At 44.7% G+C, this 15,923-nt stretch overlaps 1 protein-coding gene across 5 annotated transcripts in view; it reads left to right on the plus strand.

Moving 5' to 3' along the window:
- Chd7 (chromodomain helicase DNA binding protein 7) overlaps positions 1-15,923 on the plus strand; it is a 178,495-nt gene that overhangs the window by 96,083 nt on the left and 66,489 nt on the right. For all 5 annotated transcript variants that reach the window (XM_021645015.2, XM_021645021.2, XM_021645020.2 and 2 more), the window contains exon 4: positions 13,277-13,418. In XM_021645015.2, the coding sequence (XP_021500690.2) occupies positions 13,277-13,418 (142 nt within the window). The remainder of the gene's footprint in view (positions 1-13,276; positions 13,419-15,923) is intronic.

The raw sequence follows: 15,923 nt of genomic DNA on the forward strand, positions 1-15,923 counted from the left end.
GAAAATATAGTTTCCAGATGGAAGTATGGCTAGACTTGGTTAATCTGAGCCTGTTTCCACACTCTGATAGAAAACACACTCCACCTTCTGTCCCATGTGCACAAGTAAACATTTGTGTGCACACATAGCCAATTGGGCCATCGCCTCGCACTTTCTGTGACGAGGAGCCCGTTTGCTGCCGGGCTGCCCTGAGTGTGCAAGTGCATGCCAGCACACAGAGGAGATGGTGGCTGTGGCAGCAGGGTGAAAGGGCAGGGTCCCGCCAGGAGGATAATGTCATGGTTAAGCTGGGTGTTGACGGTGTGAGTCCTCATCATTTACGTTTTGTTTGGCCACGAATGCCTTTTATGATGTCCAGATAACTGCGTGTATGCAGTAACTCAAACTTACCAATACTTACCAGTATTTATGATCTTACCAGTATTTACAAACTTGGCAGCATTTACCATTGAGTTTTGATTCCTCAGTATCTAATCTCCTTATTGAAAATATTCTTCTCCCTATGGACATTAGCCTACCACTCATTACACAGCCTTTACATTTATTAAAGAGACATTTTATTAAATGCTTATTTGTAGGTAAGCGTTGACTATAATGACGAGTAGTTAAGATGCAGCTAAAAGTTTAGTCTGACGGTATGAGTTTCTTTAAAAACAAAACAACTACCTGAATGTAAATATCCGGCTTTGGTATGAGGAAGCATATACTTGCATCTCCCAGAGAGAAGCCAAGCCCTAATCTGAAACAGAAGGCGCCCTTTTTTCTTAAAGTGCAGGTGTGTGTACTCGGGAGGCGCTCTGGACTTTAGCAGGACATCACCAACACTCTTAGTACCAGCATAATTCGGGTTCCGTTTTCACCGTAATTACTTCATTATTATCATTGTTGCTGTCACTGCTTTTACTTAATGGACAGAATCGCTCTGGGATTCTGGCGTGAATTTCCAGCCATCTTCTTCAGCCTGTGTGTGAGGGGCGGGCCCTGTGCTTACTCTTCACCCGAGCACACCCCTGCATGCCCTGGAGCCCTTTGGCAGCAGACTCTGAAATGCTGCATGTAAAGTGAGAGGCGTGCAAACCTCCTGGCCCCGCGGTCTCCAGCCTGGTCAGTTCGCCCAGAGAGCTGTGCGGGCTAGCTCCGGGGCGGGCTGGCAGCTCTAGTTCCGAGCATGGGTTAGGGTCTCTGCTGAGAAAGTGTTTAGCACAGCTTTTTGAGTGGAGCCTGCACCTAGTTTTTTGTAGGCGCAGGAGGGTCTTCACTCATGAAGAAAATATAGTTCTTTCCTCTTCCCTGTTGCCTCCCCGTGAACTATATAAGCAAAGTTGCTTTTAGCCTTACTGGTTTGAGAATCTTTGACTGGAACACATTGATGTATATGGCGATGTTCAAGTGACAGGAAGATGACAGCATGCATGCCAAAGCTTAGCAGGCCGTGTTTGGAGGTGGTGTTAGGGGTCATGGCGAGGGTTGGTAGCTCCTCTGTGGGCTTGTGTGTGTGACCACTGGCTGATTTACAGTGGAGTGTGGCAAGGACTCTCCCAGAAGCTTTCCTGTTGTTGATGGTCTTTCAGGATTGGCTGTCCAAACATAGGATAACTGCATTGAGATGCTAAATAAATTGACAAACCAAACCATTATTTTGTCAGACCACATTGTTGCTATTGGTCAGATGAATCGAGTGTGTCAATTGTGGTCTCCTTGTTCAGTTACGTCTACAAGGAAATAGCATCCTTGAATCAAGGATAACGAGAATGCATACAACTACATGTAAATTTTGAATAGCATAGCAGAATAATTATGTAAATTGAATATGCAGTGATGAAGGTAATAGGGGGTTTGGGTTGTGTCAGTGCTGGGGCTGAATTGCCAGAGCAGTTGTGTCTATGCAGTGGAATACAACAGTGGCAATTTTGTTTTGCAAAATGTTATGTGATACCGGTTATTTCCATCCTTGAATAAGTTAACTTGATGAATTTGTTTATACAGAAAATAATTTTCCTACAGAGGGCTGAAACAGAGGAAATAAACAAGTGAGATGAAAAATTTAGAAACTCCTCACTTCTTTCTGCAGTCAGGAGCTGTCTCCTCGCTGCTGCTCTGCCGGCAGACATGCTGTCCTTTGAGTGAGTGACCTGCTGGTGGTCTGCGTCATTCTCACACCCTCGGTAATGAAGGATGCACGGAGGGGGCGCCAGTGCAGAGCAGTTCCTCCCAAGCAGTTCCTCCTTGCTCCTGGGAGCCCACTCGGTTCTGTGAAAAGTCAGACGCTTGAGTTTGTAGACGCCCACCACCTTGACAACCAAAACACAATCACACGTGTGTGGAGAAACTAAAAAAATCTGCCTAGAAGCAGTTACATAGAATGGTGGTAAAAAAGGAAAAAGAGTTGCCCAGCATAGCAGAATTAAGACACTTTGCATCCTAACAACGAGAAAAAAACGGGCTACTTCTGGGCCACACTCCTCTAGTAGAACCGTGTTCTTTTCTTCTTCTTCTTCTTCTTCTCTTCTATTTTTATTTGTAATATATTTTCCTATGCCTGTTTTTATTGCTCTCCCCGGGTGTCCCTATAGCTTTCAAATATTGGCTGTTAATATTGAAAATAAAGCCAGGACCTCTGTGGCTGGAGAGGATGCGTTTTGCATGTGCAAGGATTCTCAGAGGATTTGCATTTTCCTTTCAGTGGTCTCTGTTGTGCGTGCATGGATTCTGTGAAGTGAGAGAGAATTTGGAGGAAGTGTTTCCTTTGAATGACTCTTGAAGGATTTAGTGGTCCATTTAGCTACATAAAGATTCTTTGAATGTACAGAAAGAGGGGAACTTGGCCAAAGATTGTGACTTGACTACTGAAGCCTGAATTAAATGAAGCAGTGTGGCTGCTGCTGAGGGAGCTTCTAGGAACACATTTTGTTCCTTGCTCTGTTCCCCACCCCCGGTGTTAAATTTAGCAGAAACGAAAATGTTATTTTTCAATTGAGTGAAGCTAACATTTTATTTTAAACCTACCACTCTTATTTAAAACACACACACACGCAAACTACCAAAAACTGGGAAGTGTGCTTTTTCGCAAGCTCCCATAATTATCATTAACAATACTGGTTAATATTTACTTAGCAGCATCCTTCTGAGGAACTCATTTTCTCAATTAGCTAAGGTGTTTTCACCCAAGAAATACTCCTTCAGCAGCCAGCCCAGTATCTTGGTACACTGAACTATATCTGCAGTGTGCTCTGTATTTGGAGAGCTTCTTGCTGGGGTCGTAAATAAAAGCAACTCTTTAAGCCAGCCTTGGTAGTGAGACTAAATCAGGGGCCCAGACGCCCATGTCTCAGGTATCTTCACAGCGGGCAAGTAATGAATTCACTTCGTAGCTTCTTTTCTTTTCCTTTCTTCCTGTTCCTCCTTTCCCTTTAAAAGATTATGATCTAGTTTGGTTCAAAATGTTGGAAAATCTGAAGGACGTTGTTTTGGCTGGTGCCTGCCAAGGAGGAGACACACACACACACACACACACACACACGTTTCAAATATGCAGCTATAAAGTAAAGCTTTGAGCCTTTTAGTGCTAGTGAGGAAGAAGAGGGAGAAGTACCATGAGGACCATGCTGGCTCTGCCTCTGAACCCGTCCTGCCGAGTCCCTTATGTCAGGTCAAGCTCGAGATGGACAGCGTGGACCCACCCCGCAGTCCCAGAGCGCGCCTTCTCCTCAGCACAGCAGCTGACATTCTTTCCTTTGGGGTCACCACTGCGGTGCCTGCACTGTGTTTCTTCCTCTCTGGTTCAGCTTGGAAAGCAGGTTCTGCCCCATTGTGCTGTATGCTAGGTGTGGGGATGGGCTCTGGTGGGGACATCTGCCTCTGCAGTCAGCTGCAGTGACCTGGAAAGCAGTGACCTGCTGCTTCTTTGGTTTCTGCAGGAGAGGATGGTGTGGCCCCTCCTCTGACCTCTCACTGTGACACCCAATAACAGTGGTGAGGCCAGGGGGCTATGAGTTGCAGTGCTTGTAAGAGAAAGGCTTCGCTAGAGACATTTCTTTTTGAAGTCTTCCTTAAGCAGAGTACTGAGGAGGAGTGTATTTTGCCATAGTAGACGCACATGGCTTTGACATTATCCCTGGGAGAAAGGGGCAAAAGGATTGCAGGCTGATTTTTTTATTTTTTATTTAAAGTCTTTATATATGTGGGGTTGCTTTGGAAAAATAGGAAAATCTGTAAAATGCAGTGTTTATCTCCTGTTACGTAATGATGTTTGGCAGGTTAGCCTGGGCCTAGACAAAGCACTCCTGGGGTCACTGGATGTCAAGGAGGACCAGGCAGCTTCTGTGCTGGCTCATCCTCAGCTGCGTCCTAGTGTGTCTTTAGCTTTGAGACGTTACATAAGGAAAGGCTATGAGTTAAGAAAAAAAAGTTTTAATTCTGTAAAAGTTAGAATGACAACACCTTTAAGCATCCACTAGAGTATTATTTTATTTTTGGTCCTGAGTTATAAAGGAACAGTGTAGTTCACAGTAGTCTGCCTTTCCTGTTTGGGTAGATGGTGGTCGTTTTCTCCTTTGTGCTTTTACTGTGAGTCTGTCTAATTCTCATCCTGCTGAACACCACCAACTGAAATATGGGCGGACAGCATGTCTCTCTTGTTTAAGGCATCCTGGCAGGTCAGAGAAGCTATTTGTGAACCCAGAGAGTGGGATTGTGAGTGCCGAGGTGACCCTCAGTGGAGAGCTGCCCACAGCCAAAAGCGACACCTCAGACATCTCGGAACATGGCAGTCGTGGTCAGAGGCGAACCTGGCAGCTTGGCAGTGTGCCCCTGAGAAGCTTCTGGAAGAAGGCTTTGGTGTGTGTCGCCACCATCATGTATAACTGGGTCTATCCTTCCTTTCTGCTGTGCTGCAGGGCTGATGGTGCCACACGGCCAACATGGCTCCCGTCTGTGTTGGGCTTTGGTGAAGAGACATCTCAGCTGAGTGTACTTCTTTTCTGTGTTACACAGCTGAACTGAGTCCACAAGACAATGTGTGGATTTTCACTGTCAGTTCTTAACTACGTGACAAAACTCTTTGCTTTAGAATATGTCATTGCTAAAGATTTAGTTCTTTCAGGAAAGTCATCTGTTGTTCTCTCATATAGTGAATGAATGTATGAATGATGTCCTTTAGGAAATGACCAACACTGTAGCAACCCTAAAGACAAGCTGTTACTGGCTTAAAATGACCCAGGGCCAACACCAAGCAGAACAGATAGTCATGGGAAAGTTTGTTGGGACCTGACAGATACATGTGAGGCCAGGTAGCCCTGGGCGTGCCACTCCAACACCCACACATGGGTTCTCCGGCAAAGCAGGTTTGCATCAAACACTAGGCTAACATGGCTGAAAGTCTGATTGTCTAATGCAAAGACGACCCATGTATTCAAAACATGAGACCCAATTAGGCTTTGAGATCGCTTCTGATTTTCTTTGCTATTCTTTTCTTAAGAGTCTAGTACTTGGGGCTGGAGAGACAGCTCAGCAGAGCCCTGGCTGTTCTTCTAGAGGACCTGGGTTCAATTCCCAGCACCCACGTGGCAGCTCACAACTGTGTGTAAATCCAGTTCCAGAGGATCTGACACCCGCACACTGACATACATGCAGGCAAAACACCAATGCACGTTAAGTAAATAAATAAATAAATTTATTTTAAAGTTCTAGTACTTACAGTAACAAGGAAATACCCTTTCCCCAATAGCTATACCTTTTAAGGCAATAACGTAAAGGGCTGTTTTAATGCTAGTCGTTTTTCTTCACATCCTGTGTTGTTTCTAGTAAACCCAAGTTCCTTCTTTCTCATTCCCTCATAATTCTCTGCCTTACTCAAGAGTCATAAGGTGAAAAACCTTGGGAAGCACAGTCCTAGTGTTCCTGTGTGGAGGCAAAGTGGAGGGTATGTGTGGGAGCTCGGGTCCCAAGGCCCCTGTGTGGAGTCAAGTGTGTGGGCTCACAGTGGGTGACTGAGAACACGGCCCCAGGTTGCCTAGTCCCAGGGCAGGTGTTAGGGCAACTGCTGGAGAGAAGTCTTGGTGTGCCGGTGTGTTATCTGCCACTCTGGGCTGCTCCCTCTTTCCGAGTTTATTCTGTCGCCTGAAGTTTATTACATTACTACTTATGCCATTAATTTTTATGTTGCATACAAAATGAGCTTCATTATGGTGTTTTCATATATATAGATATCATTGTACTTGGCTCATATTTGCCCCAGTTCCTCCCCCATCCATTCTTTCAAACAGCCTCCCTTCTGATTTCTGGAGCGCGCTGTGTGTGTGTGTGTGTGTCTGCCCATATTTGCATGTGTGTTTCTATGTTTGTGTATATGTAAGAGGTGTGTGTGCCCGCGTGTTCGTGTACCTCTGTGTCCGTGTGATTGTGTTTGTATATGTGCACAGTTCATGGATGTAGGTTGCACCTAGGAGAGAAAACATAAGCCGTTTGTTTTTCCGCTTGTAGCTTATTTTATTTAACATGGCGTCATTTAGTACCATTCATTTTTCTGCAAATGGAGCAATGTCATTCTCCCTTATTGCTGAATAGCAGTCCATTGTGTACATACGTGCCATATTTCTTTATCTATAGTGAGGGCCATCTAGCTTGCTTCTGTGTCGTGACTGTTGTGAATGTGTGGAGGTGCACGTTTCTCTATGGTGTGCCGACTTAAATTCGTTGAGCTATATATCCAGGAGAGACTGAGTCACAGGAAAGTTCTATTTGAGGAACCTGTAAACTGCTTTTCACAGTGGCTGCCCCGTTTTACATTCCCACCCAGAGTGACTGGGACTCCTCTTTGCCCACATTGTCTCCAGCACTTGTTATTGTTTGTTTTCTTGATGACAGCCACCTGAGGAGTGAGGTGAACTCTCAGCACAGTTTCAATTTACATTTCCCTAATGGTGAAGGACTGTGAGTGTTTCTTCACTTATTTAGTAGTCAGCTGTATGCATTTCTTCTTCTGAGGATTGTCTGTTCTGTTCATTTTGTCCATGTGATTGGATGGTTGTTTTGGGTTATAGAGTACAAATGTTAACCTCTGTCAGATGCATAGTTGGTGAGGATTTTCTCCCATTCTGTTGGCTGTCTCTTTGCTCTGCAGGTTGTTCCTTTTGCTGGACAGAGGTTTTTAATTCATGTGCTCCCATCTGTCAAATTTTGGAATTGCCCCCTCCCGTTTGGAGCCCTCACCAAAGAATGTGCCCTGGCATCATGTTTTGACTCTGCTGGTTTCAGAGTTTTAGGACTTAACAATAAAGCAGTGGTTCTCAACCTATGGATTTTGACCCATTTGTGGGTGTCATGGGAGCCTTTATCTGGGGTCACATATTAGCTATTCTGCATATCAGATATTTACATTACAATTCATAACAGTAGCAAAATTACAGTTATAAAGTAGCAGCGGGAATAATTTTATGGCTGGGGGTCACCACAACATGAGGAACTGTATTAAAGGTTCGCAGCATTAGCAAGGTTGAGAACCACGGCTTCCAGGTTTTCAATCCATTTGAATTTGGATTTTGCAGGGTGGATATTCCATGTTCCCAGAAGAGGCTGTCTTTTTCTCAGAGTACATCTTTGAGGCCTTTGTCAAAAATTAGGTACTGTAGCTAATGTTTGTTCATTTCGGGGTCCTCTGTTCTGTTTCACCGGTCTAGATATATATTTGTGCCTTACTGTTTTTTGTTATTATGGCTCTGTAGTACATTTTCAAATCAGGTATTGGGGTTTGTCCAGGAGTGCTTTTTCTGCTCTGCATTGCTTGGAGAGAGGGAGAGGGAGAGAGAGAGACAGACTTGTGAAACTGGGTGTGCTTTTGCACCAATGGTTAGCCCTGGAGTCCACTAGGCGGCTGTGTTCTCTTATGGCAGCCTGAGACTTTTTAGAGTTGCCATACTTCTGCCCCACATCCTATGTGGTAGTTCCCTTATTGGTTTATTAAAGAGTTTTTTGTTATTGGTGGTGGTGTTGGATGGGTTACTTCATACCTAATCTAAGCTATCTGGGAGGTTGGAACAGGAAGGCTGCCATATAAGTTCAAGATCAGCCGAGGCAACAGTGAGATCCTGTTTGCTATATAGAAGGATGGGGGTGCAGGGAAAACTGAGTTTGGATAGCCAGTACCTATATAAAAAGCTGGGTGTGAGCTGGGTGATAGTGGTGCACGCCTTCAATCCCAGCACTCTGGAGGCAGAGGCAGGCCGATCTCTGTGAATCCGAGGCCAGCCTGGCTACAGAATGATTCCAGGACAGCCAAGGCTGCACAGGAAAACCCTGTCTCAAATAACAAACAAACAAACAAAACAAACTAAAGCCTGGGAGTGGTGGCATGGGCTTGTAATTGCATCTGAAGGGAGGCAAAAAAACAACAACAAAAAACAAAACAAAACAAAACAAAACAAAACAAAAAAAACAGGTGTATCCCCAGAGCTTGCTAGGCATTTACTTTAGCCAACTGCTGAGCTCCAGGTCAGGGAGAGATCCATGGTACTGCGCTCGCACACATGCATACACACACACACACACACACACACACGCAAGCTCGCTCGCTCTCCCTCTCTCCCTCCAGCATATCAATTGTAAGAATATGCCCTAATGCCCTTCTTAAAGAAGATAGTGTAATATTTGGGAGACCCTTGAGTCCCTAATAGTTTTCCTGATTGATCACCCTGACCTAGATCTCAAGGTTGAGTCCCACCCCCCACACTGTATCGAGAATCCTCATTAACTTCATCCTAAGGGCCTGCTAGGTTGCTAACTCCTGCCCACTGTCCAGTCACCTTTATTAATTGACTTACTCCTCATCACATTCGGTTTCACAATATGGCTCCTTTTTAAAGTTTCTTCTGAGAACGAAGGTCCTTAGGTTGACACTAATGACTATTTAACTGCATTCTGTTTTGTCGTAAATCAGGTCAGCCCAGGCTTTCTAATAAGCTCTGGCCCTTTGGACAAAGCCTTGTTTAGAAAGCCTGCAATTTCTCAAACAAGAGTTGGTCAACTTCGGTCCACCAGCCCCACCTTAGACAACAGCCCCCACCCTGTGTTTATGGACTGTTATGTCTTCAGCTAGGTAGGAATCCTTCCAGTAGTGTGGAGTCCCAAGAACACCTCCCCCCACTTCCACTCTCCTCCCCCCCCCCGCCCACAAACTCTGGAGTTTGTGTTTTAATGATTATACCTAAACATTCTGCCCATGGTGGCGCACGCTTTGACGGCGCTGGGGAAACTATAGAACTATAGAAGCTTGGTGAGTTGGCTGTGGACCCCAGTGCTGGCCAGTATGATTCTGCTCTCATAATAAAGTGTGAAACAAGAGGCTGCAGAGCAACAGTGGAAGGTATCAGCACATAGCAAAAGCTTTGTAGCCAGGCAGTGGTGGCAAACACCTTTAATCCCAGTACTCAGGAGGCAGAGGTAGGCAGAGCTCTTGAATTTGAGGACAGTGTGGTCTACAGAACAAGTTCTAGGAAAGCCAGGAGAGAGAATTGAGAGAGAGAGAGAGAGAGAGAGAGAGAGAGAGCACTTTGTACTTACTATTAAACTGGAAAAGAAACATAAATAGTCTGTAAGCCCATTTAAGTAGGCACTAGGAATTCAAAGATAGTTCTTTTTAGCTCACAGGATAGTTTATGAAAGATATACAATGCTCTACTTTTAATATAGCTCAGTAATGTCAACACTGATTTTTGTATGTCTTAAGTATTTACATGTTGTGTGACATATGAATAGGAATTTGAAATCATGCCCAGCCTAGACTACTATGCTGTTCTGACAGTGTTCTTGGAATGAGTGAGCCATCAGCTAACTCTTGCAGATGAGGAGGCAGATTTCAAGGTACCAGAGGCCAGAGAGGGCTCGACATTCTGTATGCCTGTGGAATACAGCTGCCAGGAGCACAAAGGAAGTGAGTGCTGTGAGGGATAAAGGTTGAAGACGGCCTGTACCCCAGTACTGAGATTCGCAGACATTGTACATTGGGGATTTGGTTTAAGCCCTTCCTAGCTTTTCCTTTAGTGACCTGTGGAGGTGAGTTTGCAAGCGATGTTCTGGCTCCATCAGGGTGCTGATCTAGGAGGCACAGGAGGCAGGGCAGATTCAGGAGAGGAGTGAGAGGTAACTGTGGCCTGTGCATGCCCGGCTGTTCTTGCGGTCCTGCTTTTGGGCTGCCGTGGTGCTGAGTAGGCATCACCGCAACTGTCAGACGTGCACCGAAGCTCTGTATCTGTACCGTGCAGCGCGGCGGTTTCATTCTCGCTGTCATATGCTTGTTTAAGGGGTGTGCCTAACAACAATATCCTTATCCCTACAGCCAGGGCAGATGTCCCGTTTGCATAGTCCAGCTTTGAATATAGTTTGGAAGAAGAATGTCTGTACGGCTGGGCTTGGGGTTTGGCAGTAAAAGGTTAGTCTGAACCTTGCAGATGCATCCAGGACGATTCTGAACGCTAGGGGCCCTTCCTGTGGGCGAGAGAGGTGATGGCAGTGACTGCTGTGTTCTAGGTGTGTCGTTAAAGTAGTGGTAGTGGCATGGGGCGAACGTACTGTTGGCTCCTTTAGCTAGTGGCTAGCGTTGGTCATCAGAGTTCTTCGTTTATGTTGCTTGATGCTCGTGGGATCACGGGGTCCTCTCTGTGAGTTCTTCTGTTGAGCCGGCACTGGTGGATCTGAGTCCCGACCAGTACGCACCTCTCAGATGCACTCCTTGTCCTCCAGGGGTGTTCAGAGAGTGACCGTCTCTGTCCAGCACTGCCTCGTTTCTTTCCTCGCCTCATTTAGACCCATAGAAACACTAGAGGTACGTATGTTAACCTCATGTGATGAAGAAATGGAGGTCCGAAGTACCACAAGTGATTTATCCAGTCACAGCTGGAACTGTGGCAGTTAGAACTCAGAAACCACCATTCGGTAGTGCTTCTGGCAGAAGAAAAAAATTGACTTCAATTTTACTTCAGTCAAAGCTATTTGAATATTACACTTCAGAGGAATCCAGATTGGCTTTAAGATGAGCAATTGAATTTTGTCCTGGATTAGAAAGTCTTTGGGTGGCCACTGAAGACTTCTTGGTCTTTTCTGATTTCTAGGATGCTTGATTTGTATACTGGTGGATGGGTGAATGTTGAGAGGTCTCATGAGTTTGCCTCTTGCCGTAATCAGATCCGAAAGTGCTTCCCTGGGCTGTGAGTTTTTTTATAAGCTTGGAGAGGTCCTGTCTGACTTCCAGCCATCTTGGAGGTTCTGTGCAGCTCATCCTTGGTCAGAACAGATGGAAAGTCATTAGTGTTTCTGTCCCCCAGCAAATAGATGTTTCCTCAATCCTGGCTCTGGGCAGTATCCAGACAGTTAGCCCTTCGCTCCTGCAGGATGGTGCTTGCGGGGCCTGAACCCCACGAACTTGAACTCCATCCTTCGCTCTGCTTGAGCGAGGTCACCATGGAAAACACTCACTGCCAGCTCAGTTTACCTGGCAGTGGTTCAACTCTTTGACAAACCTACCTCTGATTTACACAAATTCGAGAAATATGTAAAGTTTTGGGAGCAGTTTTGCACTGATTTGATAAAAGAAACCACAGAACACTGCAGCGCAGGTGTTGAGAATGTTTGAAAGCTGATTGAGGGAAGCAGATGGCTTTAGTCAGTGGCACCCAGCCAAAAGAGCAGGTGCTGGTCATGTGACCGCTGGTTACCAGGGTAATCTGATTGCTCTTGGCGTGCAGATGAAAGGAAAGGGGCCCAGTGTTCAGCTGTAGTATTGTATAATTTGTGGCAGTTAGAGCGGAAATAAATGCTGGAAATGGAGCCTCATGGTAGGGGAGACTTCTGTCCATGGGTAGCGTAAACACCAGGACACTCTCCTCAGGAACTGCTGCATGAATTTTTTTTAATTTAAAAAATATCATACCGTCTGTGGGTCTTTGACTTAGTCACACCACTTTTTTTTTTGTAAATAAAATCAACGTTTAAAATGTAACTGCTATTTTCGATAATCTTGAATTGTTTTAAGTTGTCTCTTGAGCTAGCTATTTGCTAGGCTAAAATGCTCATGTATCAAAATAAGCCCTAAATATATAAAAATAACAAGTTTAAGATGAGCCAAGTCCTTATTAGTGGAAAAACTTGTCCTAGGTGTGTGCTGGAAACACTGTCGGTGTACTTTGGACATGTGACACGTCCTTCCTGAAAATCGTTAGCTACTGCAGCCCCTTCCTCCTCGCTTAACAACATGACGCTGGTGCGGCTCTCAGAGTGCTTCTCTGGGATGTCATAGAATTTAATAAATGTCGGCTTCTGAAACGTATCTTCTGTTTGTTAAGCTACTTAGAGCTTGAGATTCCCTAGAAATAGTAAAAAAATAAGATTAAAAAAATCTTCGCCTGTTGTTTGGATAATTTTCTGTGTTGTATATGTAACACACGATGATTGCTGTCAGGAAATCTTGGGTCCGGTGTAGATTAAAGGGAGCACAGGGCATTTGCACTAACAGAACGTCAGGGAAGGGGTTGGTTTTGGGGGATGTGGAGAGGTGGTGATAGCCCAAGAATTTTATTTTTCTTAGAGTGAACTCATTTGTTTTGCTGTAACATTAGAATCTACGGATGTTTTCAGTAACATTTGGGAAGCTGAGCTTTAGTTATTGCTGAGAAACACACACACACTTTGGAAACGTAGCTGTTGGCAGAGGTACCCATCGTGGGGCTGATGCTGTCCTCAGTGGAGCTCTTGCCTGGCATGCTCAGTGGCTAGCACTGGGGGGGGGGGGGGGGAATAAAGGCCAATTGTGACTATTCCTCCAAAACACTTAGCACTGAAAGAAAACTTGCTTGTAAACAAGAATACTGAATGAAATAAAATATTGTATTTCTAGGAGATGAGTTTCTATTAAACACGTGTAAGTGGGGTATAGTCTATTACTGGTCACCACAGGACTTAAAAAGGAGTGTAAAACTCTGAGCCAGGGGAGTAAGGAGGTGGCCAGCAGACTTTTCCACCTTTGGTTAAAAAAAAAAAAAAATCTCAGGCTTGGTATATTAGCAGGGCCTAGCAATACTCTCCAGTTTTAATGGGAGAGAAATTAGCTGAAGGTCATCAATTAGAAGGTTTATTGTCAAATCTTAATTTGGAGTACCAGCTAACAAAAAAGGCCTAACACACATCGACCTAGCCTTCGCCACCAGTTCCGTATTAATGGAAAGAGAAGGTTTGGGGCTTTGGGAAACCACACTGAAATGAACACTGACTGATGTGCTTTGAATTCTAGTAATAAGAAACCAGATTCAGAAGCAAGTGCTTTGAAGAAAAAGGTCAACAAAGGAAAAACAGAAGGTTCTGAAAACTCAGACTTGGACAAAACACCCCCACCATCCCCTGCCCCTGAAGAGGACGAAGACCCAGGTGTTCAGGTAATACCATTATTCCCTCCTGAGCTCTGGCTGGGGAGCAGGGTAACTTTAGCCACATGTAAAGCACGCAAGGTTTGGCCCGGCTTTGTTGTCAGGTGTGTGTGCAATGTCCTTATTGTTGTCTGGAACATTATATCCACAGTGCAGAGAGCCAGGGCCCACAGAAACTCAGCTCTCTCCAGGGCTGCTGAGCCTTGAAATTAATAAAGCAAAAAGCTGCCCTTCGTTACCATGCGTGCATATTTTCATGTTAATGCTCTCATAAACATTTTTAACATCGTTGTTGTGTCACTTTGTTTAAATCGTCATTCGTACTTAATTTTTTCCAAAACTGTTTTTTTTTGTCAGTTTTTTATTTCTCCCTCTTATGTGTGTGTACAAGAACACGCGTGTGCACATATGTGCACTCATGTGGAAGCAAGAGGCTAACCTGAGGTGTCATTCTTTAGGAGTCGGCTGCCTTGTGTTTTTGAGACAGGATCTCTCACTGCCTTGGAGTTTGCTTTGGCTGGCCTGTGTGCCCTAGAGATCTTGTCTCTACTTCCCCAGTGCTGGAGTTGTAAGCGTGTACCCCCATTCCTTCAGGCCAGTCCTCATGCTTGTGTGGCCAGCACTTTGCTGACCAAAATCTATCTTGCGCTTGTTAATTTACTTATTTATTTTTGTGATAAAAACCAGGATATACTACATTAGATGGTCAGAGAGGTGATACATTCATGGCAGAATTTCCACGAACAAGTCATTGATTCCCAAATGTCACCTCTGCCAAATGGTCCACTGTTGGATTCTCCTGAGTTCTAGAAGTAAATAGTGGGAATTTGGGTTCTTGTGTCTGAGTTTGTTGCCCTCACTCTTGGGCTGAGAGGGGACTCACAAATAGACATGGCAGTCAGGAATTACTTCTTTCGTAGGCTCCCTGGAAGCATGCCAGTCTGGTCCTTTGGGATGGCTGGGAATGTGGCTTGTGCAGGTGACAATCTGAGTTATCAGGGAGCAGTTACTGCTGGGTCCCATTGGAATAGGCAGCCAGCCCTTTCGGGACCGGCTGGGCTTCCAGTGACCATTCGTATGCCCCGCTAGTATGCTCCCAGCTCTGCCTACCTAAAAGCCCAGGGATTTGGAATATCTGGTACTCTTGCGAAGAATTTCAGCTTTGATGTTGCATTTTTCTTGAGTAGAACAGCCCAAAAGAAGGACCACCTGAGAGGGTAGGATGGTTAAAGATGGTTGTGCTCCATTATGTGGGTGCAGGGACTAAAACCTGGGTCCTTGCCAAAGCAAAAAGTACTCTAAACCACTGAGCCTTCTCTCCTTAAAAGTTGGTTAAGAAGATTAAAACTAAAAAAATAAAACAAACACATAAAACAATTAATGAAATTTGTTGTTTCCTTGAGAGTGCTTTGTCTTAATTTGTTCTCACAGTAGGAGCTTTACAACAAGGATCTATGAACAGTAGTAAGAATCGTTCTCAGTCTGGATGCAGTGGTGACAGACGCCTTTAATGCCAACACTTGTGAGGCAGAGCCAGGTACACTGCTCTACTGAGCAAGTTCCAGGCCAGCCAAAGCTGCAAAAGGAGACCCTTCTCAAAACAAAACAAAACCAAAGAATTATTTCCTGAGTTCACTAACCCCATCACCACTCTACAAACACTGCTTCTCTTTTTAAAGTCTGCACCCTCACTAAAATGGACTCTCTGAATAGTGACTTTGGGTGGGATTTCTTTCCCCCCTTTTTAACACTCCTCCCCTTCCCACGTTTTCTTCTCCTTCCTGTATTTCAGGTACAGAAAGTGCTTAGCAATTCAAGCAAAGCCAAGCAGCCACAGAGCATGCCTGGAAGGCTGCCTTCCTGGTGTCTGACACAGGAAGTGATACAGGCCGCTTGTTTGTTACGCTTCTTCCTGTGCTGCGTCTGTGAGGGTCTTGGAGCGAAAAGTTATGAACGTTCTGGTTGGTTGTCAAAAGTAAATGACACGTTAACTCTAACTCTGACTCATTCACAAGGTATGGCCACAGCAAGGCCATAGAAATACATTTAAATTTTCTCATCAGGACACGGCTATTTCAACCAAAAGTGTCTTTACAAAGCAGGTTAAAGTGCGCCTTTCCTCAGGCTGTGAGGTCGTTTGATGGTGTTGGTCTTGCCCAGAGAGACAGCATGGTCTGGTCTGCCTTCTTAGTCTGCATGATGAGCATTTCGCTTCTTTCCATCTTAATGTTGTGTCCGCTGATGTCTTCATTCTTTCATTATGAATTTTGATTTTCAGCCCTTTATTTCTTCAAAAATTTCCAGGATTTTTTATTTTTTTTTTATTTTAGGATTGAAATGAAATTGCTCTAACAATTTCTATTTCTTTTTAGATTTTTTTTTTCTGTTAGCAAAAGCATGCACACTTATTTTCTCATTGAGTGTCTATTGAGAACTAGAGAAGTGAACATGACGTGCATCCTCTTCATCTTCAGAGCCTTGTTGATCATCTGTGCATCCAAGGAGAGAGGTCGA

Source organism: Meriones unguiculatus, chromosome 6 (assembly GCF_030254825.1).
Source record: "Meriones unguiculatus strain TT.TT164.6M chromosome 6, Bangor_MerUng_6.1, whole genome shotgun sequence".
Classification (NCBI taxonomy): Eukaryota; Metazoa; Chordata; class Mammalia; order Rodentia; family Muridae; genus Meriones; species Meriones unguiculatus.